General features: G+C 53.0%; 3 protein-coding genes across 3 annotated transcripts; 1 reads left to right on the top strand and 2 right to left on the bottom strand.

The window, feature by feature from the left end:
• Positions 1-964: 964 nt before the first annotated feature.
• DCPS (decapping enzyme, scavenger) lies at positions 965-18,828 on the bottom strand. Its single transcript, XM_082493863.1, has 6 exons — positions 18,643-18,828; positions 17,072-17,240; positions 9,382-9,527; positions 5,786-5,899; positions 2,376-2,486; positions 965-1,410 (listed from the first exon to the last, which is right to left on the bottom strand). The coding sequence occupies exons 1-6, from the start codon at positions 18,811-18,813 to the stop codon at positions 1,144-1,146; spliced, it is 978 nt and encodes a 325-aa protein (XP_082349989.1). The 5' UTR covers positions 18,814-18,828; the 3' UTR covers positions 965-1,143.
• A 191-nt stretch (positions 18,829-19,019) lies between these two features.
• Positions 19,020-21,424, bottom strand: TIRAP (TIR domain containing adaptor protein). The gene is made up of 5 exons (XM_082493946.1): positions 21,263-21,424; positions 20,756-20,823; positions 20,401-20,455; positions 19,527-20,126; positions 19,020-19,383 (listed from the first exon to the last, which is right to left on the bottom strand). Exons 3-5 carry the CDS (start codon positions 20,405-20,407, stop codon positions 19,340-19,342), a joined length of 651 nt encoding a protein of 216 aa, XP_082350072.1. The 5' UTR covers positions 20,408-20,455; positions 20,756-20,823; positions 21,263-21,424; the 3' UTR covers positions 19,020-19,339.
• Positions 21,425-21,916: 492 nt separating this feature from the next.
• Positions 21,917-24,259, top strand: LOC309680332 (cryptochrome-2-like; the record flags this gene model as incomplete). The annotated part of the gene is made up of 10 exons (XM_082493896.1): positions 21,917-22,122; positions 22,197-22,391; positions 22,471-22,589; positions 22,707-22,861; positions 22,953-23,093; positions 23,219-23,386; positions 23,474-23,614; positions 23,697-23,848; positions 23,923-24,107; positions 24,183-24,259. The coding sequence occupies 10 exons, from the start codon at positions 21,917-21,919 to the stop codon at positions 24,257-24,259; spliced, it is 1,539 nt and encodes a 512-aa protein (XP_082350022.1).
• Positions 24,260-25,215: the final 956 nt, after the last annotated feature.

The raw sequence follows: 25,215 nt of genomic DNA, 5'->3' as shown, positions 1-25,215 counted from the left end.
AGAGGTCGGCGCCCGGTGGAGAAGATGCAGGGGAAGCGATGGCTGGGTCGGAGGACTAAACCTCTCTCCATCCCTAGAAATCTATTTTTCCCCCCACCGCAATGGGCAGCTGACAGCCAGGTCACAGCGCGACGACCATTTAAACGGAGTCAAGCGGTGAGGAAGAAGCTGGCGCCTCACCGAAAGAGGAAGAAAACCCTCACCAGAGCTGGAAAGTGGCAGCAAAGTCACCCAGGGGCTCGCGTGGCTCCTTTGCCAGGAGCCTCCAGCTGCAGGAAGGCATCTACTGCCCTGCCACCACCTCGGCAGAAAGAAGAGCAGTATTATCTATTTTATGGGGTTTGGGGTTTTTTGTTTGTTTGTTTTTGTTGGCTTGTTGTTTGTTTTTTGGGTTTTTTTTTTTTTTTTTTTTTTTAAAGAGCACACCGAGGAATCCTTGTAAAATTTTGCAGAGCCTGTGTCAGGAAGAAGCTGCCCTTTTAAACGAGCTCATCTAAGCAGGATATATGACTAATTAGCAGGGTAGAGGTGACAGCTCCGAGGCTGGGGATCAGGCAACACGCACAGCCGCGTTTGCCTTCGCAGAGCCCACAGCAGCTAGCCGGCCGGGAGGGGCGAGGACTCGGGTTAGTCATTATTTGGAGCAAGAAACCCCTCCCTGCCCCAGGAAAGCTGCAATCCCGCTCCCAGGGGTAAATCCGTAAGAAATAAGTGAAGGTTTCCAAGGACAGAGGGTTTTCTTGCACCCCTTCGGCTGCCTACTCCCCTGTTTGGGCTGACATACGGTGGCAGGGGTTGAATTTTGGGTGGAGAAGATGGAGGCGCACAGACCCTCTTGCCCAAAGCCCTCTGCTCGCTGCATCCCAGAGGCGCCCAGTCCGGTGCTACGAGCCTGGTAAAAACCAACACGCTAAAAGGGGTTACTCAATCAACGTTTTAATTGACTTGAGCAGAAGACATGGTTTCCATAGCAATGGGCCGTCAGCCCCAGTTTGTACAAAATCTGAGTTATAAAAAATAAAAGCACCAAAACCTTTAAAAAAAAAACAAAAAAAAAAAAAAAAAAACACACAAACCCAACCAACCCTGAAAAAGGGCATTTATTAAAAAAAAATGAAAAGATACAAAAGCGCCTCTGCCAGCTCACACTCTTCCTGCCTCCTGGAATTTCTTAAACAGAAGTTCGTCAGCCCGAAGGGCGAAGGTCAAAGCCCGTTTCTGGTAGTACATGGAGTCCATCGCCAGGTTGTCAATCACGTCTGCCAGGAGATGGGCTCTCTCTACGGAGCTGCCGGGGGCGTCGTAGCCCAGGGCGGTGAAATGCACGTGCAGGTGGTAATAGGAGGGTTGGTAATGCAGGTAGATTCGCAGCTGGGATCCGGGCACACCGAAGCGCTTCGCTATTGCCTCCTACGGAGAAAAAAAGAAAAAAAAAAAAAGCCAGAGGTCAGGACTAGCAACGTGCAGCGAGGGCACGGGGCAGTGGGAGGCAGGCAGCGTGTGGACAGACAGACCTTGCAACAGATGGAAAGGAGCATCCCTGGATGGCACGGAAGGCGGAGAGGAAGGCAGAAGTGATTTCTGCTTCCTCCATCCTCACAGCAAGGGAGAGGGGGAAGTTGGGAAGGACAGAGCTCTTCCCCATCCTCCGTTTCAGCTTCCGCAGGGATGGAGCGATGCCTCCGGCTGCCCCACTTTTCTCCCTCCGTGACGGGACGTGCTCTCCACTTGTATCATTTTCCCCTTCCACCCTTATCGCTTCGGCTCGCTCGGCAAGTTACGGGGATCCTGTTACCAGCCGGTGTAATTAAAGCTATAAACAGCAACGGCAAACTCCAGCACACTGGCTTGGTCGGCTGCTCGGCGCGCTGCAATCCCCTGACTAATCTCTTAATTAATCTCCGCTTTCCCCATTGCAATTACTTTCCAAATTTCTAACACGGCGAAGGAAAGAGACGCTATCGTGCATCCATCTACCAAGCATGCCCCGTCACAGGGCTGGAAAAAAACTTGTCAGCTGGTGAGAATGGTCAAGGGGTTGGGAAGGAAGTTGTCGATACAAGGAGAGAAGGGCTCGACTCCCGCAACTCACTGCTAACGAAGAAATATTGAGCACCCCTGAAACACCTCGAACGCGGCACGGCTTTCCGATGCCCCGGGGGAAGGCGCTGACGGAGCAGCATGACGCTAGAGTGGGCAGCGCAGCCCTGGTTCGTGACCATATTGTCATCTCTTGGTTATTGGTCCCCACGCAGATGCTGTGGGTGGGTTGGTCAGGCAGCTGCCGGAGAACGCAGGCAGCAACCTTGCGGCAGAGCAGGCAGGCCGTGCTCTCCTCGGCCAGGACAGCAGCATCGGACCAGCCTTGCACTTACCTTGCCTTCTTGCAAGATGTTCCTCAACAGCGGGAGGTGCTCGGCGGTGAGGTCCCGCAGCGATTTGATCTCTCGGCGGTGAATGAGGGCTATCAGGTAGAGGTCATCCAGCTGCAGAGAGACAGAGGATGGTGATGAAGGTGACCACAGAAAGAGCAGACGGAGGCGCGGGCATTTGGGACCTGGCACACCAACCACCGCTTTCCAGGCTGTGTTATAAGGGGCTGCCTGCCGTCGTGTTTAACGCACACCCAAGCTGGGTCGAATCCAGTATGAGTCTCCCAGTACGAGATGTGCTCACCCTAAACCCCATTGCACCTCAAAGCATCGTTTCTGGACAAACTGGGATTTTTCAAAGGATAAGCAGAAGAGGACAGCTTCACCCCAATTGATAAACAGCGGGATCACAAATATCTTCTCAGCTTTAAAGGCAGATCGACCGATCAGCTCTTTTCTACCATAAACACAGCACTTGCACATTCACAACATCTCCCTGACCATCTCAAAAACATTGTCCCAGTGCAGATCGAGGCTGGCAGAAGAGGCACAGGCACCCACCCTGCTATGTGGAGGAAACTTGAGGCCCAAGGCCAGGAGGCCACGGGGTCTGTCAGCAACCCCCATGCGCAGACACCACGCCGGGCACGGCCTTTTCTGCAGAGCAAGCGAACGGTTTATCTCCGCACTCAGACGAGGATTTACAGTGAATCGCAGCGGCCAAAACTGCGACTGTAGATTTTTCCAAGTGAAAAGCTTCCTATATTTCCACTGTGCAAATAGTCGGCCACTTTCCAGTCACACCAGTTCCATAAATAACTATTTTCAAGATCTAATCGGTCACCAGACAACTCCAGTGCAGTAAAATACGGCCATTCAGCAGCTTTCAGCCAACCTTTGGCATCTCCCAAAGCACTTACCAAATTCAATGTTTAACAAGACATAGCGCTGTGGATCATTACACTTTGAAAAAAAAAAAATAAAATAAAAAAATCCCCACCTCCTTCAGCTCAGTTAGTGGTTTTCTAATATAAACACCGCAAAGCAAAGGGTTTAGATATTTGAGACCCAGCAGATCTTTTCAGGGCTGTGAGAAACCCATCTGGCTATTTGGAAACAGAGGCTTGTGCCAAAAGATGCTCTCAGGACCCTGTCTCGGGTCTCTCGAAAGACGAAGCTGCTATTTGCACCCAGCCAACACAGCGACGCTCATGGTTCGGTTTGATTCCCAAAGCAGCCTGTGCACAGCTCCGGAAAAAGACGGCGTATCAGCTTGTCCTCTTTGGATCAGGGCTGGCTGGCGGGAGGCAAAGCAAACATCTCTTCTCCTTAGAACAACATCTGCATGTTGCTGTTTGAAACAAATAAGCCTGTTGCTAAAAAGGCCCTGAGTGATGTCATGCCGGGCATCGTTTCAGGCAACGCCTCAGGGCTCCTGTGGGTTTGAAACCAACTCAAAAGAAGTGGGGGGGGGACGGGGACACCACACCAAAAATAATATATATTTAAAAAAAAAAAAAAAGACACACACACAACAAGAAACCAACTCAAACAACTATCAAGGTTGGGCAGAAGCTGACGCAGCAGCCAGAAGGTCGAGGCCGGCAGCAAGCCTGCGGACTTCACGTTACAAATGAGCAATCTTCCTGCCGTCCGCCAGCCTGAAATAATTACAGGTGAATTCGCAGCATTTGCGGACAAGGTGCTAAGCTAGTGCAAGGCACCACTGTTGAAGAGACTTCTAAGGAGAGGCTCGGAGAGTCCTGCTGGGAGCTCTGTCTCGCTTCCCTGCCTTAATTTAGTAGCCTTGCCTGTTTGCCGGGAAGAAGGAACCGGTGCTCGCGGGCAGCCCCAGGGCTGCCGGGATCAGCTTTGGCTCAGCATCACCCACAGCCAAGAAGAAATTCCTTGGCTCAGAGGCAGAAGTCGACAGCCCTCGCTGGGATGCTGCCTGGGAAGGAGACAGGCAATGGGAAGGTCCCAGATAGCCCCAGGGCAGACGGCTCTCTTGTTGCAGACAGCAGCCCAGCCGTTGGGAAGATAGCAAGAAGATCCTGTTCAGCATACCAAGAGGCGACAGCAGCACTGGGAAACCTCCCCTAAAGACAAATCCTACCATTAAAGCGCTCCCTGACCGTGCTAGCTGCAAGACGCGGATAGAGCAGGTCCCTAGAGAAAGCTAAAGCATAGTTTTTAGCCCATCTGCTTCCAATCCTGATGTGAGCTGCAAAGCCTGGTTGCGGCAAGTGAGGATTTATAACCAGGGCTTTACTCGAAGCAAGGAAAGGGGCAACGTGCTGCACTTTTTTGGATCCCTAAATATTGCCACCCTAAAAGTAATGGGCACAGAACAAGGTACAGTGGCATAAGAACGACTGCAAACTTGCCACGTGTCACTTGCTTTGCAAAGTCTCTTCAGGAGGAAGGTCGTGTCTCCCGGCGAACAAGTGAAAATTCAAGCTTGGTTACCCCATCACAGCTTGAGAAGGGATTTTTGGAGTAGCTGATGTGGGAGACCGCCCTGCAGCGAGTTACCTGCCCTCCCCTAGTCATTCCCCCAGGTGACGCAGCACCAGACCAGAACTCGGTGCTCCCAGCACAGAAATACAGAATTGTGCTGCCCACGAGCAGGCTTGTGGTTTGGTTTTTTTTTTTTTTTTTTTTTTTTTTTTTTTTTTTTTGAGTTTTTAGTTCCCATTTCTAAGTTTTAATCACATGGTAACTTTCTCCCCCACCTGCAGAAGCATTTTGAGGATCAGAAACACGAAGGGGACTTTTTTTTTTTTTACTCCACCAACTTCAAGGGGTGCACATGTGGAGTTTCACCTCCCCCAGCACATCCCCAGAAGTACAGTACAAAATGGAGCCAGACCCCAAGGAAATAATGAGCCACTCAATTAAGGATTATAGCCTGGGCTTAAAAACCTCTGCATTTCAATGAGTGGCCACTCCCACGAGGGGTTAAGCAGCTGCTCATAAGCTAACGACCATCTGTTTAATATTGTGTGGAGGAGCATTAATTGCAGCAACTGAAGGACAACACATCTGCCTGGTTTGAGCCTAAAGTCGAGGCTTGCAAAAAAAACCCAAACAAGTTCATCAGGAACAAACACGCAGCTGGATTTAGGTTCAAACACATCGCGACAACATTTGGGCTAAGACAGGAAAGAGAAAGCGAAGCTAATAAATAAGTCGCCCAGCAGCAGTGAGCCTGTGTTTTTTGCAGTGTCCGCAATTAGCACATGATAAAAGGCCCTGGCAATGTCATCGCTTAATGACAGTGTGAACAGGAAGGACCCATTCCCCTACTAAAACTTTCATTAGTGTGCTATTAGTAGCACGAAAGTGGACATTTCCTCCGGATTACCTTCAGACAAACAGCGTCCCTTCAAAGATAAGAGAAGCAAACGAACCTGGTTTTGATTCCACTTAAGATCCGGGACTAAAACAAATCCATTGCAAGGATCTGGGTTTTCATGGACGATTCGATCAGCCTCAGCTTTCTTCTCCAGGATATTGTACACCCACTGAAAGAGAAATATGCAATTTATAAACCAGCAGAGGAAAAAAAAACCTCAACACTTCAGGCGCATTTAGCCCAAGCTCATGGATTAGTGCATATCCGCTGCAAGCGGAATACAAAACAAAACACCCCGACGACTTCATTTTAAGATGACCAAATAATTTCATAGCTGATAACGTTTGTAGTTAATTACCCATAAGACATTTCAACAACAAACTCCAGGCTATTAGCAGCACTTCCATGAAAAGGTACACCCCCGACCCTGCTGTGTGGCACTGCACCACCAGCTAGCTAAATTATTCAGGGATTTTTACTTTCCTCTCAAGCATTAAGAGCGGGCCACAGCTGGAGATGAGGTATTGAACAGAGACGGTTTAGCCCACTGTAGAAATAGTTGCATTTGCCCCTAAGAGGATTTAAGATCATTCTCCTTGATGGTGTCTAGCAATAAACCAGACCTGGCTGCTTTAGGAATTACGCAGCGACAGAGCTGCTGCAAGCACTAACTACCCCGAGGGGCAGCGGCATCCCTCCCGCGTGCTCCCACCGGTCGGCAATGGATAGGTACAGGCATTCAGGCAGATCAGCCACCAACACAAGCAACTCGAGCACGCCAGACCCCGGCGAGGTGGAAGCCAGCGCTGGTAGGGCTCAGCAGATGCCTCTCGCAGCACTACAGGGCTGTTTGAACCTTTTCACCTCCCAGGCTACACCGATACCTTTACAACTAGGTCTGGGAAGAGAACTCGGCTGATTTTTCCCATTTGGAAAGGAAAAAGCAGATTGCTTGCAGGTCTGAAGTTGGATGCAGCTCTGGCTTCTGGCAGCCAGCGCTCGCCAGGCAAATATGGAAGACCTGTGTTTTCCCAGGCAATGAGTTTTCTGTGTCTCTTGGTTTCCTGGCTGATTAGAAAACAACTCGCCACTCTTCTTCCTCTACGCTTAAAGCTCCGGCCTCCAGAGTAAGCGTAGTCTCTGCTCTGGTTATCCCCTTGTACTCCTCCTTCAAAGCAAAGCACCACCCAGAGATGAGTTTCAGCTACGAAATGGAAGACACCAGGGATAAGCAACAGAGTAAAACCAGCAGAGAGCATCTTTACTTTTCCTGTCTTCCAACCTGAGCTCGAGCAGAGCTTCTTTACACCTCCAAAACGCACTTTAAGCTTAAGCATTGGACTGCCAAGGGAGTCCCCAGGTAGGTCCCTAGAAGATAAGGCAGCAGAAAATGGACAGGGCTTGAAAGCTGAAACCGTTTTGAAACATTATTTTCCCCATCAAGTTTAGGTATGAAACATTTTGGTTGCCCCAGGTGGGTAGGGAAGATGCAGCCAGTCTCGCAGACACACAGAGTGAGCTGGGGCAGTGGATGCTGTGCACATCAGATGCTCAAGATAAAAAGAGACAGCCCTTTTGGGGAACTCTGTCAAGAGTTTAATTAATCCAATCAAAACTTAGGATCATTGTGAACTGACCTGAACATATCCTTAGGGAGAAGCCAACCTCTCCTCCCTTGATCTGGTTGTGGTTTTGGGGTGGTTTTTTTTTTTTTGCTTAAATTTCTTGTCTCTTCTTCTTAGCAATGACGTCTTAGGGAAGATTAGATTCCCAAAGCCATTTTGGAAAGCAAGGCACAAGATCGCTGTGCTCTGTGACCTCGGAAGAAAAGCAGGGCAGGAAGCTCAGCAGGAAATGAAAGTTTGCCCTTTGTTTGTGGTTTTGTTGGGTTTTTTTTTTTTCTTAATGCCTGCTCTTTTCACAAGTGCCAAGCTATCAATGCCCTAAATAACTTCACCGATCAGATGAGCTGAATTTTAAACCCAACGCTGCCCCATGTGATAGGCAGGTCATCATCTGACTGCTCTTGCTGTTTCCAGCACAAGCCCAGCGAGGACAACACATGTCCAGAGACTTGCACCACAATAAAACCATTATACTGAAAGCATCCACGCCTTGCATCCTCCAGGAGAAAACAGAGCTGCCTCTGTAAGTCCCCCGATATTCTTGTTACCCTTCACATTTCCCTTTCCGCTCGTTAAAACCAGTTAGATAAAGACAAGAAACAGCATTATCAAATCACAGAGGTCAAGGACTGACTGTGCTGACCACAATTTCTCAGCAGATGCTCCTGACCGTCACCAGGAATATGTTTCCATGTACAGAAATCAGCTCACAAGCATTTAGCGAGAGAGGCAGAGAGCGCAAGCTCAAGCAACTTCTGAAGGCAGCTGCTACACCAGGAAACTTAACAGCCGTAAAGCAAAAGCACGGAGAAAACATTCGTGCAGGTTGCCGTCTGGTGGAAACACGCTCTTGTCTTTCTCCAGCTAATAAACGCTGCCTGTACGTTATTGCCGTTGCAGCCTGGCTGCCGGCGAGAAAGCTGAACGACGGAGCAAAGAAGAGCAGGCGGGCGAGGAGTAACTGAGCGCACACTGCAGCTTGCAAAGTGCCTTCTGGTACGAGACGTAGAAAGCAGGATTCACGTTCGTCTGCAAGCGATTAGAAAACAGACGTTGCAACAGTGAACCCCGTTAACCGTTCTGCTGCTGTTTAAGGCAGCAGAAGAGGTGTGGGAGACACCCAAGGCCTGTGGTTGGTTGGTTTTGGGGGTTTATTTTTAATGGCTAGCCTCAGCAGACCCAGGATTTGGTTTACGCCCACTTCTGCACATGCTGGCCCCTACAGGCTTGTGCTCCTTTGGTCCCTAAAGAAGACAGACAGGGAGAGGAATGGTCAAAAAGGACGTAAAACAGGAAAAAAAGTCTATTGCTGCTGCCTGGGGCAAGAAGGATGCTAAAAGTACAGCTTTGCCACAGGGAATGTGGACCAAAGGGCTGAATGGCAGAGGAGCTGTAGGCAAAGCCCGAGGAGTGCGTTGCAATGCAGGAATCCAAGAGCAATCTGTGCCCTCCCACTTCCACAACACCCAAGAGACTCCTAAAAAGCCCAGTGAACTGCACCAACGCCCAGGGAGCCACCCTCGGAAAGGAGGAGGAACGCCCCAGCACAGAAAGTCTCCAGAAACCTTGGGAAAGGCAACTTTGGGTACATCTCCAAGGCAAATGTTTTTCTGCAAAGACGGAGAAGGATGCCCCAGAGGACAGAAGGAGGAGGACACCGCAGGAGCTTAGGGGAAAGAAAGAAAGGCCCACTTGGCATCGCTGAGCTTACCCTAAAAGTCAGACAGCCCCAAGAAAGCACAACAGATGAGGGGGTGCATTCAGGCAGCATCACAACTCAGGACCAACAGAAATAATCTGCAGCCGGTCATGTTTGAGAAGCAGGCTGCCCCGCCAGATGAGAGCATGCCGTACCGTGGAGCTGACAACACGCTGATGGAACAACCAGAAGGGAGATGGGGAGAGAGAACTCCTCACTCTTCTGCCTCCATCTTGGGCTTTGGAGTAGACATTATCAGCCCGGCGTGTTGAAGGAGGCGGCCAAAAATAACCACCTCTGCAGAAGGGAAGCAGTGGTAACCCATACCTGGATGCTGAAGCTCTGCGACTGGATGAAGGGCAGAGTTATGTTCTTGTAATCCTCCCAGGTTTCACGGATGAGGTGCACTTCTTGACGGAGGTATTTCTGAAGGTGCTTCTCCGTGGCGGGGTACACCACTGTGGTTTTTATCTCTAGAAACAAATACGTTTACTGAGTTACCATCACAAATGAAAACCATGTTACTTCCTTCAGCCCCCCATAAATATGTTTTCCCTTCCAACAAATGCCACACTAACACGCTTTTAAAAGATACCACTAAAATAGCAGGGTGGGGGAGAATGGACATGGAAAGCAAACAAGTGCTTTACCCTCCCAGGCTGCTGCCGCTTTTCTTGAGGAAGGATTAGCCGACAGTGTAGCCAGGGCCTGTCTTTCCAGTTCAGGTGGAGAAGTTTGCTGGCTGAAAGGTTTTTCCTCCCACACTTGCTTTTTCAGGCATATCAGCAACATCGGGGCAGAGCTGGAGCTCCCAGGGAAGAGCTTATGCGCAGCCAACAACCAGGACAGAAACACGACCCCGGGGGCAGAGGCGCATCTTCCTCATACTCAAATCCAAAGTCCATGGGATGTTAGCGAGCACCCAGCAACTTTCTCCAGCCACAAAACCAGACATCGCATGAGCTGCGAGCAGCAGGGCCACACCGGGGCTGGCTCGAGGAGAAGCTCCTTCCCAGAGCTCTCAGCCATCAGGATGCTCGGCCTCGAGCGCAGGAGGCAAAGAGGTCATGGGCACAGGGACTGATCCGGAACAAACACCACGGGCTGATGTGTTAACACAACGTGGGACGAGCCACGGGAAGAAGACTGGGTGATTCCCCTGCACCAGCCGACAAAGAGCATTTAGCTGTTTACTCTAGCAAAAGGAAAACAATTTTTTGTTTACCTTGAGATTAAAACTTCGCTGCGTAATTTCTGCGGCATTAAACAGGATATAAGTGCGCACCTCATCACCCTGGCAGCTTTGACCTCGGCAGCAGTAAATCCTACCCACAGCACTAAAACACTTGGAAAATATCCCTCTTTGGCCGAAATTACACGTGTGATACAGAGCCTACTACAACTCCAAGGGCACTCCGCCTTCCCAGCTAATGAGAGCTGCTATAAAACTTAATGCAGGAAGGAGACAAACCTCGCGAGCCTGGACAAACCCCGAGCAGATCGGACCGAAGCAAGTACCTGCAGCACTGCAAACACTACAGCTTGTGCCCAAGGTCTGCCACGGTCACAAAAACCACCGGCTGCACACTCACCAGGGTACCAAAGAGTCATGCTTCACGCTTTATATACGTATATACACCAGCCAGACACTGAATATAAATATCTATTTGTTCCTAAAGCCAGGATTTAGGGTGGTGTTTGATTTTTTCTTTTAGTTTTCTGGGGGTTTTGTTGGTTTGGTTTTTTTTTTTTTTTTTTTTTTTTTTTTTTTTCCAAGGACAGCGCTGCACAAGCCGGGAGACTCTGCCTTTTCATTTCATGCCAAACCCAGCTTAATGAAATCCACAGGAAAATGCTGGTAACATGAAATATGAAAATGCAAACCACAAGGGCAGTCTGGTCTGATTCCCACCATACACATGTTCAAACAAGGTTGTTTTCCAGGACTCGATTAGCACTTCTAGTGGGATGATGTAATAGCAAAGAAAAAAAAAAAAAGGCAAGGCTTTAAGCGAGAAGCAGAGGAGCTACAAAGACCAGCAAAGCACTGGGGAGAAAACAAAAAGGCAAAAAGATAAGAGAATACAACACCCAGCCTCAGGCTGAAACTTCCACAATTTAATTTTATACCCCAAAACAAGAGCAGAGACTATAGCAGAAACCCCTCCGTGCTGAGGGTGGAGATAACCGCAGTCCACGTGCTGGCTGGGAAGGGGTTGTAGACCCTTCACAGCTTCCCCAGCAACTCCCAATTTTAGGGGGGGGTGGGGAGTGGCTGCTCATGGTGGGGAGAGCCGCTTAGGATACTTTAAAGCCTAGTACGAGATCAGAGAAATCCTTAATGTGCAGCTGCGGTTGAGCAGCAGATGTTTGGAAGAGGAGAGGGTGGGGGGAAGAGGCTGTGGTTCGCTAATGATTATTTCCCTTCTAGAGGTCTCATCAACCCTGCAACACCCCAGCAATGCTAATTAGCATAAATCACGACGGCCAGAGAAGCTGTTTGATAAATGCTCAGAGCCTGACTATCGTTAAGAGCCCGCGCACAGGATGCAAAGCCCCAGCTAAGGCTGGGCTCAGCCGCAGGAAACATCCATGGCGAGACTGGGCTCGCCACAAAATCTTTCCATTGCTGGCGAGCGGCCACATTCATGCTCCACTTTAAAAGCCACCCTGCTCCTGCCAGACTCTACGTGCACTAAAGCATCACGTACACCGTGGGGCAGCCGAAACCCACCCTGGCCTAGAAACGGGGGTAAAGAACCGCTGGACACATGATGTGGGTTTTCAAGCTCGCGGAAGGGTCAGGGATCGTCTCTGGGCACATCTGAGTCACATCAGTTGGCGTGTTCCTGAACGCCAGCCCAGGGACGCCACGAAACGCCTGTGGTTTATTCTGGAAGTCAGGACTGACCGTCAATTAACTGGAGGTTATAAAAAAAAAAAAAAAAGGAGGTTTAATTGAAGGAACCCAGAAGAGCAGCAGGCAGAGGTACTACGATGGCAGAGAACAACCAATTCTTGGGGGGGGGGGGGGGGGGTGTGTCTTTGAGAGGATACACCGCATCGTTGTTTCCCTACCGAGGGAAAAGGAAGGTCGGATTGACCAGAAACAAAATTACTTGTCCCCTTTCCTGCTAAGAGTGAGAGCAAAAAAAAGAAACACCCCAAGACACAAGAATACCAGCTTGGTTTGGGGAACTCATGGGAAAAAGGGCTGAAGGCAGCTGTTGCCAAGAGGAGAGGACGGAACATATTATCCCATGTTTATGGCACAGGACAGCTACATGTTGTAGATGGGAAGGAGGTGGAGAGCGAGCTTGTGCATGAAGGAAAGTGCACTCCAGGCTCGCTAGCAATGCCTGGTCCCCTTTCCCGCTGCACTGCCCCAGGCTCTGCCAAAATCCCCCTCTAGCTCAGCCAAATTGCAAACGGCGAGCAGAGGCCAGAGCGACCCGCTGCACTCGCTCGTCCCATCCCACTCAGCAACACTGAAATGGACCACTGCAGTTTTGTTTTAAATAGATTTAAACACGTCGGGGAGCCAAGAGAAGCATACAGGGCAGGAACAACGTGTTTCTCCTTTGGGGCAGGGGTGTTTTTTCCTCCCTTCGCTAGTAGGAAGCTGAGCTTTGGCTTATAATCTGCCTAATCAACTCAACCGTCAGGTGCAGGAAGGTGCCAAGCCAAGGCAGCGGCAGAGAAAGTCCCATTTGCGCTCTCGCAGGTTTTCTTTTCTTTCGCAAACCTCTTTCCTGCCACATAGGCTTCCACCAAGGCTGTCTGGCCCTTGGTTCTCCTGCAGGGACCGAGGACGTGGTGGGCTCTAGCTGCAACAGCCACACCAAAGAGGAAAGTTGCAGGTTACCAACTCAAAAAATGCAGAGCAAAGCAGAGTGATGCCTCCCACCATCCCCCAAACCACTGCTCCAGGCTCCAGCTTTTTATTTAAGTGTAAATGCGAAGCATTTTCTTCCACGGGCAAGCCCCGCAGGCAGAGCGCCGAAACGCTGGGAGACAAACCAACCTTCCCTGTGGAGCTCCTGCAAGTTTCTCCAGCTCCTCGCTGCCTGAAACCAGACACTCTTTGGGCTCAGGAAAGCAGGGATATGTATCACTTCCTGCATGACTGAATACTTTCCTTCCATGCTCTCCCATTTCTCCCACAATTTCTCCACCCCGTGTCGGAGAGACGGAGCCGGAGCATCTCTTGATGTGCTTGGTTTTAGACATTTTTAATAAGCTTCAGCCTGTAGTGCAGGCATGAGCCATGCCCAGTGAGTAGACTCCTTAAAGGACTGATGAAAGCTCTTAAATTACACCAGCACAGCTTTGGTGCTGTGAAACACCACATCCTTCAGCAGCCCGGCAAGAGGAGGCTGCTTTTTGCTGGAAAGAGCAAGGTCTCCTTGCTAAACGGGTGTCAACACCACCAGGAGCTGGATGTTATCGGGGAACGTGTTGCTTGAACCATCTGGATTTTGCAATTGAGCCTCTAGCAGCAGAAAAAAAATAAATAAATAAAAAAATCTTTCCCCTGCTATGAAAGCGGCCCTTGCTCTCCCTACAAGGGAGAGCCCCAGAGCTGGGGTTTCCTCCACGAGTATCTCGCACCTCTAAGCGTAATCTGCCTCTTAAATCCAGGCAACATCCAGCAACTGGCCTTAAAGTGAGTTACGCACACCTGCCTTTGCTGTTAGCAGGGCAGGTACAACCAGAGGGCACGCTCTCCGACACCGCTCCTCCTCGCAAATTTGCTCACAAATTCCCTTCTACTTCATCAGGTGGTTTTGGGTTGCCCTTCAGACAAACTCTGACTGTTTTTAAGCCGGTGTATGCAAACGTTATTTCCCATTTTAGCCTTGTCCATCTCTCTTAGTGGCCAGTAAAACCCATGAGCCAAGCAAGACACGGCCAAAGTCCTCTTTCCGACCAACATGGTCTTCACGCATCTCTATACCAGCGTGCTCCCAGCCCTAAAAATCTCATCTTTAAGCTGCAGCAGAGTGAAATTCTTCTTCCCAGGGCAGAAAGGCGTCATTTGCTCAGGTAATGCACTTCTTTTGGCCTCCCTTTCTCTGCCTTCACCATGCAAACAAAGCAACTTGCCCAGCCTCGCAGGCTCTTTTACCGCCAAGACAAAACAAGCTTTCATCGCACAGGGCCTGTGTTAGCTTGACTCCACAGAGGAGACAGCATCCGACTCAAATGAGGAGGCAGGGAAAAGCTGAAGAAAATATCCATTTTCAGCTATCAAGAAACTCCAGCTGAAGGAAGAGCTGCCCCGGGGACCTCAGACCACAAAGGTGGCATTGAGAAACACGCTTCAAAAAAGCAGAGGGACCAGAGGCAGCTCCTCGTGTGTCAACGTGCCCAATGTCACAGTCACCTGTGGTTGGGATTTCCTCGGTCTGGAGGTTTACCTTACCTTCAGAAAGGGAGGAGCTGAGCGCGGGGGGCTTGACGGCCCGGGACGCTGCAAAAACCCTGGGGTGAATTCCTGTTCTGCGTGACACCGCAACCTAGGACTTTTCAGAGGACCCGCTTAATGCCAAAGTTTGACCTTTTCTGCAAAATACTTTTACTGCGCCATGTTAACCAGATGTAAATCTGCAAGTTCCGGGAGATAAAACCCTGTATACCTCTAACCCAGCAAGCAAGAGACCGAGGCAGACCCCGTGCGAGGGCTCGCTGGGTCTCCACGCAATCACTCAACGTCCAGGGACTTCTCACAAGCCCTGACATTGTCTGCAGCCTTATAGGAAAATGCTCCTCCTTCATTTTAGGTTTATGAGCTGCATTCTTCACTTCAACTCCCTCCTTGGGCCATGACTCAGCTTGAAAGGGCAATTTCCTTCCCCTCCTGATGCTTACGATCATTTCCCTCCGGTGCCAGCCCAGCTGCCTGCCAGTGGCTCACGCAATATGCCTGCAAAAAACAGCTATTTGGCTCTGAATTGCTTCAAAGGAAGAAGCCTCCTTGCTCACCATTCAGAGCCGGGGAGCCTGGAAGGCAGCACCGGGGTCTGCAGTTTCTCCCAGGTCTCCTGCCCGACATCCAGAGCAGGCGCAGCGATGCTAAGGAGAGGGCTGGGAAGCAAAGATGCACCACTGCGTAACGATTCCGCAAAACCTGCATTTTAAAGGCAATTTTTAAAGTAATTAGAAAGACAAACTTCAACAGAAGGAAGCCAGAGGCTTTTTGCCCTATTCAAACTTGCAAGAGGAACGGTACCAATACTCATACAAAAGCACAGCAAGTTGGGTCCAGCTATACGTGACACAGTGTGGCTACGCAGCACAGGACACATCAAATAAGAAAAAAAAAAAAAAACAAACACAAACAAGCGAGGGTTTAGTTTAACAAAGGCACAGAAGCAGGACGCAAGAAGACCCAGGTTCACCTGGCTTTGCTCCAGTCTCTCAGAAAAAGCAGCGCGGCACTGATGGAAACCGGCGACTCTTTTAACAGCCTTTTCACCTCAGAAAGGGGTTTTGCACCTAGCATAAATCTTCAATTAAATAAAACGTTTTGCTGTCGGAGCAATGCTGGAATTATACAGCACTGCGAAGTGCTACAAAGAAGTCAAACGTCGGCAGGGCTGGCAGGACTGCAAGCTAGAGAGAGGCCCAGGGGATTTTAGTCTTGCAATGCCACCTCGTGGGAATCCCTGCAAGTCGCTGCCGGCCTCAAACGCAGCAGGCGTACAAGCAGGAGCCTTTGCAGCCACCAAAGTGTAGCTTTAACATCTTCCCACGCAGGGCAACTGCAACAGCCATGGTGTTGCAGTGTTTTCCGGCCACCGGAGCGTGGCTTTGTAATGCTGAAACCTCCGATTTCAAGTCCTCGGTAGTAGTTTTGCACAACTCAGGCTCCCAAAGCCAGACAGTGCTTCCTCCTACACCATGGAAACGGCGCTAAAATAGCAACATTTTCAGGAAGGCACATCAAACATCCCAAAAATTTAATTCAGGACCATGACAACTTCTTACTTACGGCTATCACTCTGATTAATTTTGACTCTGTTAAACCTGTTTAGCTGTCATCGTGTTTATGGAAGCATCAACACGTAATTAACCACTGCACTTCCAGAATTTAAACACATACCAGCATTAAATTGAAGTGCCTGGCCTGCCAAAAGAGCAGCCTCGCTTTCCAGCGGCGGCTGCAGAGCACCGCAATCACAGCACGCCTTTCTGCCATGACAAGAATCCATCTCGCAGAATGACAGCCTTCTACTAGAGCTCTCCAACCCGCTCATCTCACCTCGTCATACTCGGTTATTAATCAGGTTTCGTAACACACAGCCACGTGAAATCAGCAGGGAGAGGCCTGAAAGGCTGAGAGCCCAGGTGCTTCCCTGCACGAGGCACATAAGGTTACCGGGATTTAAATCTCCCCTGCAAACACGCTAGCTGTCTGTCCTTACCACGCAACATCGGGCAATAAAAAATAAAGCACGTGAAATGGAACAAGACGCTGACACGTGCTCTGCAGAGATTGTTTTCAAAATAAACCTTATGGGGAGAGACAGTATCTCACCAGATTAACTAACATCACTGGAAAAAAAAAAAAAAAAAAAAACCTACAAGGAAAGCTTTCAGATGCCCAAGCTCTTCTTCACCTTTAAATCAAGGCTCAGACAGATGATTGCAAGTAATCAAGCCATGGCCATTTAATGGGCAGCTACTCATCAGCTGAACTAGGTGTCCGACAGTGTGGGGAAAAGGGTGAAAAACAAGGCAGTGTCCAAAGCCTCCGGAGTAAAATGTTGCCTTCAGAGCAGCAACAATCCACCAATCTCCCCACCTCAACCTGCTCTATTGCTGTTGTCCAAACCACAACCAGGGTGGTACAGTTGTATCCAGCAGCAGCACTTGTCTGTCTCGCTGCGTCCTCCCATCCAGAGCCGGCAAGAGCACACCAACCGGCATCCCAACCACAACCGCCAGCCCGCAGCCAAGCCACGGAGTGAGGTGCCCTCCCAGCAGCCCCCAGAGCAAGACTGAGAGCGCTCACCGCTCAGCTCCGAGGGAGGATACAGGTGGTACGTGCTGTAAATGTCATTGCGCATCTGCAGCTCCAGCTTTGTGTGCTTCTTCAGCAGATCCAATACCTTCTCCTCCTGGAAAGGAGTCTTTTCCAGGATGACTACGGCATCTGTCCCCTCTCCGGAGGGGCTGGTCACCTGGAATAAGAATGGATACGGCTGTCAGCAAACACAGACCCAGGGCTGGCTGGAGAGTTTGAAGCCAGGACCTGAACACCTCCGCCCAGGGACCACAGCCCCTCAGTTCTCACGTGCAAACCCTCTCCTAGTCCAGCCCCCATCCAAAAATAAAGGCACATTTGCCCTGAAGCATGGCAGGAATCTGTTCCTCAACGGGGAACACAGGCAGTTTTTTGGGGGAGCACAGGATGTGGACAACACCTCAGCCCATCTGCACCTCCCCGGATGCTCTCAGTGCCCACAGCTGCATTCCCACTGACCCACATCACTGATTTCATCTCAGATACTCACAAGTTGACACTGGGCCACCGACCAGGTGGTTGGAGGGTCAGGAAGAGGGCAGAGACAGGAATAGGTGTTCACATCACAGTCAGGGAGCAAAGCTGGGCTGTTCTGGGGCAGGGAGCACTGCTGCCCTGCTCCAAGGAACCACAATCCAGACATGGCCTGAGTGTGCTCATTTTGGGAGGTGCAGGGTGCAGAACACACCCCTAAATCACTCCCATTTGTACAGGTGAGGCCTCCCTGAAGACCACTTGGGGAGAGCAAAGGGGTTCACCTGGAGCTGCCAACTAAGCCACACTCGCAGGGCGGAGCAGGCAGGTCTGTACCCAGTTCAGTTATCCACTGACCATCAACCCCATTGCCCTGAGACCAAAGCAGCAGCTTTAAACTTCCCCGTCCTCATCGCCTGATCAGATGCACATCTCCAGAAGATAGGAGCAGAGGCAGCTGTACCGCTCCCACACCACAGCCAGGCTCTCTGATCATAAAACTCAAGAGTTATTACAAATTTCCTTTTTATGGTGCCTGATTGACATGCCTACCCTATTTACAGCCCCAGAGTTAGCATCTTCCTTGCAATTCAATGCCACTTTACCCACTAAACATGAAAAAACTGCTCGCTGGGCCAAAAGCAACGGCTACACTAAAAAGAAAAAAAACAACCAGAGGCTTCAAATAAGGTTTCCAACAGGAAAAACCCGCTCTCAGGCCCAAAAGCGACAGCTATGCTAATAATTAACCTGAGGCTCGAAATAAGGTTTCCAGCGCGCTGCTGCCCACAGCGGCCAACTCCTGCCCCCTCGGCGTAATTTGGGCAGCACCGGGCTGGAAAAGCGAGTCTGGGGCCACGTTTTGAGGAATAAAGAGGGACTGGGGACCGGGAGACCGGCGAGTGGGTGACCGGCGGGGGCCCCCGGCCACGCCATGTGGTGCCGGTGGGGGCGTGGCCTTCGCGGAGGGGGGGCGTGGCCTGAAGACGGGGGGCGTGGCCTAGCCGGACTAGCCCTCAGCGAGGAAAATGGCGGCGGGCCTGACAGGGCCTGGCTCCCCCACCCCACCCCGCCTCCCCCGGTACCTCCCCGTGCAGGAACACGGCTTTCTCCCGCGCCGACTCCCGCAGCACACGCCGCAAGCGGAGCTCCGCCAGCGGGAAGGGGACGGCGGCGGCCCCGTCTTGGAGCTCGGGCCCACCATCCTCCTCCTCCTCTTCCTCCCGCTTCCTCTTCGACCGCGGGCCCTCCGCCATCGCGCGCGCGGCCCCCCCCCCCCCCTTTCCCCGCACTGCGCCTGCGCGGAGTCGGCAAAAGAGGAGCGCGGGAGCGGCGCCACGCGGGGAGAGCGCCCCCTGGCGGCCCGGCGGTGCACCACGGTCCTATCACAGGAACCCACAAGCCGGCGGATTAAAACAAGAAAAACAACAAAAAAGCCAACAAAAACTTAAAACTTCTGCATTTTCCTAGTCCAAACAAACCCGTGCAAAGACGCCGGGGCTTAGTGTTGGCGTGATGAGCAGCGGGGACCTGCTGGAAGATGTCCCTGGCCACCGGGATGGTGGTGGCATCACCTGGGGGGTTTTGGCCACCACGATGGTGGTGGCATCACCAGGACGTGGCAGGCTCCATGCCACCATCCCCACCACGGGTGTGAGGACCTCCCTGTCTTCAGCTACCAGGTCTGGGCCGAGCAGCTCAGCTTCATCCCCTCGGGACGTGGCCGGATCCAGCTGTGGCAGCACCCAAATGCCACGGGGACACCTCTGCCCGCTCCCAGCGCTACTCCGTCCCACTCGTGGAACTCCGGCACAGATCCTGGAGGTCTGTGGAGGCAGCAGATGAACCCCATTAGCAACCAATTAATGTAACATATCAGCTAGTTAAATACATTTATGGAATCTGGTCCCTTCCCATGGTCTCTACCCCACCGGAGCGACGTTCCACCAGCATCCCATGGCACACTCACAGCGCACGATGGTGTCTCTGATCTGCCTGAAGCTCTTCTCCTTCAGCGCCATGTAGATGTAGTAGAGGTTGCGCAACTCCTTGGGATAATCCTTCCGATCCACGTCCTTCAACACCGGGATGGTGCGCCCGTTGGCCATGGGAGCTTCGGCCAACGCCTGGTGCATCTGGTACTTGCACCAAGGGTCCTGGAGGAAGCCGGGGGTGATAAGCATGACCCAGCAGTGACTGTTTTGCACAGCGTCACACAGCTCCGTCACCACTGCGCTTCCCGGTGTCGCATCCCGCAGCTGGAGGAAGCAACGGAAGCTTTCGGGTTGACCCTCCAGGTAGGACACCAGCTCCTCCACCAGCTCCAGGTCCACTTCACTGTGGCAGATGCAGACGTCGTAGCTCTTGGCCCACCGGGCGCTGCCCGAGGCACTGATGTCCACCACCGAGATGGGTGACAGACAGACGGATCTGGCCAGGCTCGTGCTGGGAGAGGAGCCAGAGCTCTCCGCAGAGGATGAGGAAGGCGAGGATGAAGCAGAGCAGCTGGTGTTGAGGCTGCTCTCCACCGAACTGGGCTTGGGCTTGTGCAGGAGCCGCCTAAACCAGCCTGCGGAGTTGGAGACACAATGGTGAGGTTTGAGGGGGGGACGGGACGGCGACTCAGCACCTCCCCTGAGCTTCCCAAGGGGTTTGCACAGCATCACTGGCTCAGCGGGACACCTCCAGATGTAAAGAGCCAGGTGGGATCTCACCCTGATCTCCCCAAAACCACACCAGCCCCTAAAACTTCAGCTATCTATGGGCACCCTCATTTTTTGGCAGGGAGGGGATGCCGGTGATGGAGGGGACGGAGCCAGAGGGTTTATCCCCCCAAGACTCACCAGCCATAGCGGGCAGTACGCTGCTCAGCCGCCGATCGCCGGCGTGAAACTTCTCCTGCCAGCAGAAAAAAAAAAGGGGGATAAAAAGAAAAAAAAAAAAAAGAAAGAAATTAGGAGAGCAGGAACCATCCCACAATGGGTCTCAGCCCCAGGAGCTCAGTGGGGTTTATTCTAGGGACGCACAGCTCCAGGGTGCTCGCCTGCAGCCCCAAAAATCACCCCCAGCAGAGTTTTCTGCATCCACCTCCCCAAAATTTGTCAGGAACAAGCATTTCAATCTCAAGCAGCCCCCTGCCTATCTGCCTGCACTCTTCCTGCTGTTTCCCACTCATCCTCCCCCACCGGAGATACACACCTGCAGCGAGCGAGGCCGAGAGCCAACGGGCAGGAGAGACCCTCATTCCCGGCAGCGGGGAAAAGATCCTGCAGACAGGAAAAGTAGGAATCAAGAGATTGATTGGGTGCTGGAACACTAAAGATAGATTGGGTCATTCCCGCATCCATTCATCCCCGGCATCCCTTCCCAGCCCACACCATGCCCGCGCCTCGGCATCACGCTCCCGGCATGGTTTAGGGTGCCCGGACCCTCCCTGCGGGTACCCAGGAGTGAAGGCGGCTGCTGTTTTCCACTGCTTGCATCACCCATTCCAAAATAAAACACTCCGAGTCACGCCGAAACCTTTCCCCCACCCTGAAAACGGCGCAGGACCGTGGCAAACGCCGGGAAGACCCCAGTGCACCCACAGAAACCACACTCCCCAAGTGAGCCACTGCTTACTAATAGCAAAAAAACCTCAAGTGTGGCTTGAACGACAAGCACAGACAGTGAACAAGAGGGGGGGGAAATTTGGGGGATGCCTACCTGGGATGCAGGAGTCGGGCACTGGAGCAGGGAAGGGGGATGCATCAGTCCCTGGGTTCGGCGAGAGGGAAGATCTTTCGGGATCGCCTAGGTGGGAAAGGAGAGGTAGGCTGCAGCACGTTCACTCTGGAGCCTAATGGGATCCGCAGTGAATGGCGAGGCTGGATCCATCCTTACAGCTTCCCCATCCGGGAGCGGGTCCCGATGGAGCAGCCCCAGGACGCAGGGGAGGACGGAGACACCCACCAGCTTCCGTAGGGACAGAGTGGAGGAGCTGCCCCGTCCCTCTGCAGCCTGGCCTCCCCCGAGATTTCCCCCCACCCCTCCTACTGCCAGCAGGTCGGGGCTCCGCCTGGGCATGCGGAAGCGCAGGCAGGGGAAGTCGGCTGCGATCCCACGGGGCCGGGAAGCCAGCCCTCCCCGGGGCCTCCCTCCCACATCCGCCACCGGCCTGGCGTCACCGCGCTGCAAGCCCGGACCCGTTTCCCTCCCTGGTTTTATAACCAGACACCGACACGTCCATCTCTGCTGCTCCCACTTATTTTATGAGTTAAATTTACCAAACAAGGTACTCTCTCCCCCCCCCCCCCCCAAATCCTCCTCCATCTCTCCTTTCCCAGGTTGCATCCCACCAGGACACCCCCCCCCCCAGCCATGAAGCACAGCTCCATCCACTGGTTTCGGAAAGGTCTCCGGCTGCACGACAACCCGGCACTACTGGCAGCGGCCACCGATTGCTGCCGCCTTCATCCCCTCTTTATCCTCGACCCCTCCAGCAACCGGTCGGGCGCCAATGCCCAGCGGTTCCTCCTCGATTCCCTGAAGGACTTGGATGGAAGCCTGCGGGAAATGGGCTCCAGGTGAGTCCCAGTGGGGTCTCAAGGGGATTTGGTGGGGTCTCGAGGGGCTTTGTGCCCACCCAGCTCCCCGGCAGGCTGTTTGTGGTGCGGGGCTGCCCAGAGGAGGTGTTCCCCTGTCTCTTCCGTGCCTGGGGGACGACACGGTTGACCTTTGAGGTGGACACCGAACCCCCCACCCGCCAGCGTGACACCGCTGTGGCCAAGCTGGCGGCCCAGCACGGCGTAGAGGTGATCCAGAAGGTGTCCCACACCCTCTACGACACCGAGAGGTGGGTGTCTGGCCCCATCCCTTGGGGTACGGGGAATCCAGCACAAGTGCTGAGCACGTCCCTCCATCTCCCACCCCAGAGTCCTCGCCTTGAATGACGGCAAAGCCCCCCTGACCTACAAGGGCCTGCAGAGCCTCCTAGCATCGCTGGGACCCCCGGAGAAGCCAGCCCCAGCGCTCACACAGGAACATCTCCAGGGTGAGCACAGGGTGGACCTGGGGGAGGTAGAGCACAAAGCTGGGTCAGCATCTCCCTCACTGTTCACCCTGGAGCGGAGCGATGGCTATCACACCCCTACCTTACACGGTGCCCCAGGCTGCCGTACCCCGTGCCAGGCCAGCCACGACACCCACTACGGGGTCCCAACCTTGGAGGAGCTGGGCCAGAACCCCACAGAGATGGGTCCTCACCTCTACCCGGGTGGAGAGACAGCAGCACTCGCCCGGCTCGACGCACACATGGAGAGGACGGTCAGTGCTCAGTACCCACCACCCTAATTTCAGGACTGCTTTGCCTCCCCCATCCCAAAATATGACCCCAGTATGTCCCCCCCCCATCCAGGCCTGGGTGTGTGGCTTCAAGAAGCCCGAAACGGAGCCCACCTCACTGAGCCCCAGCACCACCGTCCTCAGCCCCTACCTCAAATTTGGCTGTCTGTCAGTCCGCACCTTCTGGTGGCGGCTGGACCAGGTCTACCAGAGGGTGAGGCAGCATTTTTGGGGTGGGGTGGAAGAGGGTGAGCCAGAGGGACCCTGCAGAAGGGGTGGGGGGCTGGAGAAGACAGGGGCCAGCCCAGCAGGAGGGGCTGATCCTGCCTTTGTCGGCAGCGGGAGCACTCCCAGCCCCCCGTCTCCTTGCATGGACAGCTCCTCTGGAGGGAGTTTTTCTACACCGCCGGCGCCAGCATCCCCAATTTTGACCGGATGGTCGGCAACCCTATCTGCCTGCAGGTCGACTGGGATGACAACCCCCAGCATCTCCGTGCCTGGAGGGAGGTACTTCCCTCAGGGATAAGCCCTGAGTCCTCTGACACCCCCCCAAAGTGTCCCCCTGTCCCATCTAACCCCAAAACCCTATGCTAGGGCCAGACAGGTTATCCCTTCATCGACGCCATCATGACCCAGCTGCGTTCTGAGGGCTGGATCCACCACCTTGCTCGGCACGCCGTTGCCTGCTTCCTCACCCGCGGGGACCTCTGGGTCTCGTGGGAAGAAGGGCTGAAGGTCAGCAAATCTCCCCCAACACCCACTGGCACCCACCAGGCTCTTGGGGACCTGGTCCCCATGCCACCATGCTGTCCTGCAGGTCTTTGAGGAGCTCCTGCTAGACGCAGACTGGTCCCTCAATGCCGGCAACTGGCTGTGGCTGTCAAGCAGCGCCTTCTTCCACCGATATTTCCACATCTACTCACCTGTTGCCTTCGGCAAGAAGACGGACCAGGATGAAGCGTACATTCGGTAGGCATGAAACCCAAAGCCATGTGAAATGGAGGGGACAGGGGCTCCCTGGTGGCTTTGACCTCTCGCCGTAGGAAATACCTCCCTGTCCTCAAGGATTTCCCCACTGAGTACATCTATGAGCCCTGGAAGGCACCACGGGCCGTGCAGGAGCAGGCAGGCTGCCTGGTGGGCACCCACTACCCCCGGCCCATCGTGGAGCACAGGGCAGCGAGAGAGAGAAACCTGGGCCGCATGAAGGCAGCCCGTGCCCAGAAAGGTAACAAGTCCCCCAAGAAGCATTGAGCTCCCCCTGCTGCCCTGCTGCCACCCTGTCTGCCCTCCTCTCCTCCAGGCACCAAGCGGGAGCCACCGGAGGGACCTTCAGTAGCCGAATCACGAAGGAAAAAGTCCAAGGCTGAGCAGCACTGAGCCCCACTGGGACCCCCAGGCAGGTGGCAGCCATGGGTCAGGCACCGCTTGTCCCATTTTGACCCATTTTGTTCAACTTTAATTAATCCCTTTCCCTCTCACGCCCTGGGCCCGATGACTTTGCTGCTGCCACCACCTCAAAAATCGACTCCCCACCCAAGAACACACCCTGAAGGCAAACACCATCCCACAAACCCAAGACTCCAAGGGGCAACACCCCACCGGGTCGACCTCCATCCCTGCCTTTGCTAGAATATAATCATTATTAAAGGCAGCAGAGTAATTAAGAAAACACAGCTTGATTCAAAGCATGCCTTGACCCACCGGCAGCAGCAACACGTTAAAAGTCTCCTGGCTATGGCGTCACAGGGCTGGCCATCACGGAGAAGCCTGCAGCTTTCTTGATTGCCTGCAGAGAGTATGAGGAAATAGGTTGAGGATAGGGTGAGCGCAAGGCAGGGTCAAAGCCAGCCCCTGGAAAGGTGTTGAGGTGAGAAAGTAAGGCTACTTTTGTCTAAGTACACCCACCATCACCACAGTTTATTTATGGCACCAACATAAAGCAACACACAGCTACCATGAAAGCCAGAGAACAGCCTCTCTTCCTGAAAAAGCTTTGAATACACCCAAACTCCTCCACACCAAATTACAGCAGCTCACCGAGGCCAAGCACTGCTTTTACTACCTCACGGGGCTGGAGCCATCGTTGCACGGACACAGACCCACACACAGAGGCAGCTCGAAGGAGGAAGGAAGGCCCTTGAGGGGCAACAGGGCACTATCACGCCTACAACAGCCTCCCTCGAACAGAGGGGGCCGGGCCTCCGGCCTCTCACACCGCCCCCTGACAGGCGGCCACCACACAAACGCCTCTCGCCGTGCACAGGCCGCGACTGCCAGGCGCATGCGCCCGCCGCCTTTTATAGCTCCTCTAAGTATCGCGAGATCAGAGGTAA

The sequence above is a fragment of the Vanellus vanellus genome (genome assembly GCF_965231255.1).
Source record: "Vanellus vanellus genome assembly, chromosome: 21".
NCBI lineage: Eukaryota > Metazoa > Chordata > Aves > Charadriiformes > Charadriidae > Vanellus > Vanellus vanellus.
This window is presented reverse-complemented; position numbering and strand designations above follow the sequence as displayed.

Excerpts from the sequence above, each read along its gene's own strand:
- TIRAP (XM_082493946.1), bottom strand. Across the intron at positions 19,384-19,526 it reads CAGAGACACCATCGTGCGCT|ACCTCCAGGATCTGTGCCGG; the intron begins GTGAGTGTGCCA and ends CTGCCTCCACAG.
- DCPS (XM_082493863.1), bottom strand. The coding sequence starts at position 18,813 with ATGGCGGAGGGCCCGCGGTCGAAGAGGAAGCGGGAGGAAGAGGAGGAG. Across the intron at positions 5,900-9,381 it reads CGCAGAGCTTCAGCATCCAG|TGGGTGTACAATATCCTGGA; the intron begins GTATGGGTTACC and ends TTTCTCTTTCAG. Across the intron at positions 2,487-5,785 it reads TTAAGTGGAATCAAAACCAG|CTGGATGACCTCTACCTGAT; the intron begins GTTCGTTTGCTT and ends GTCTCTCTGCAG.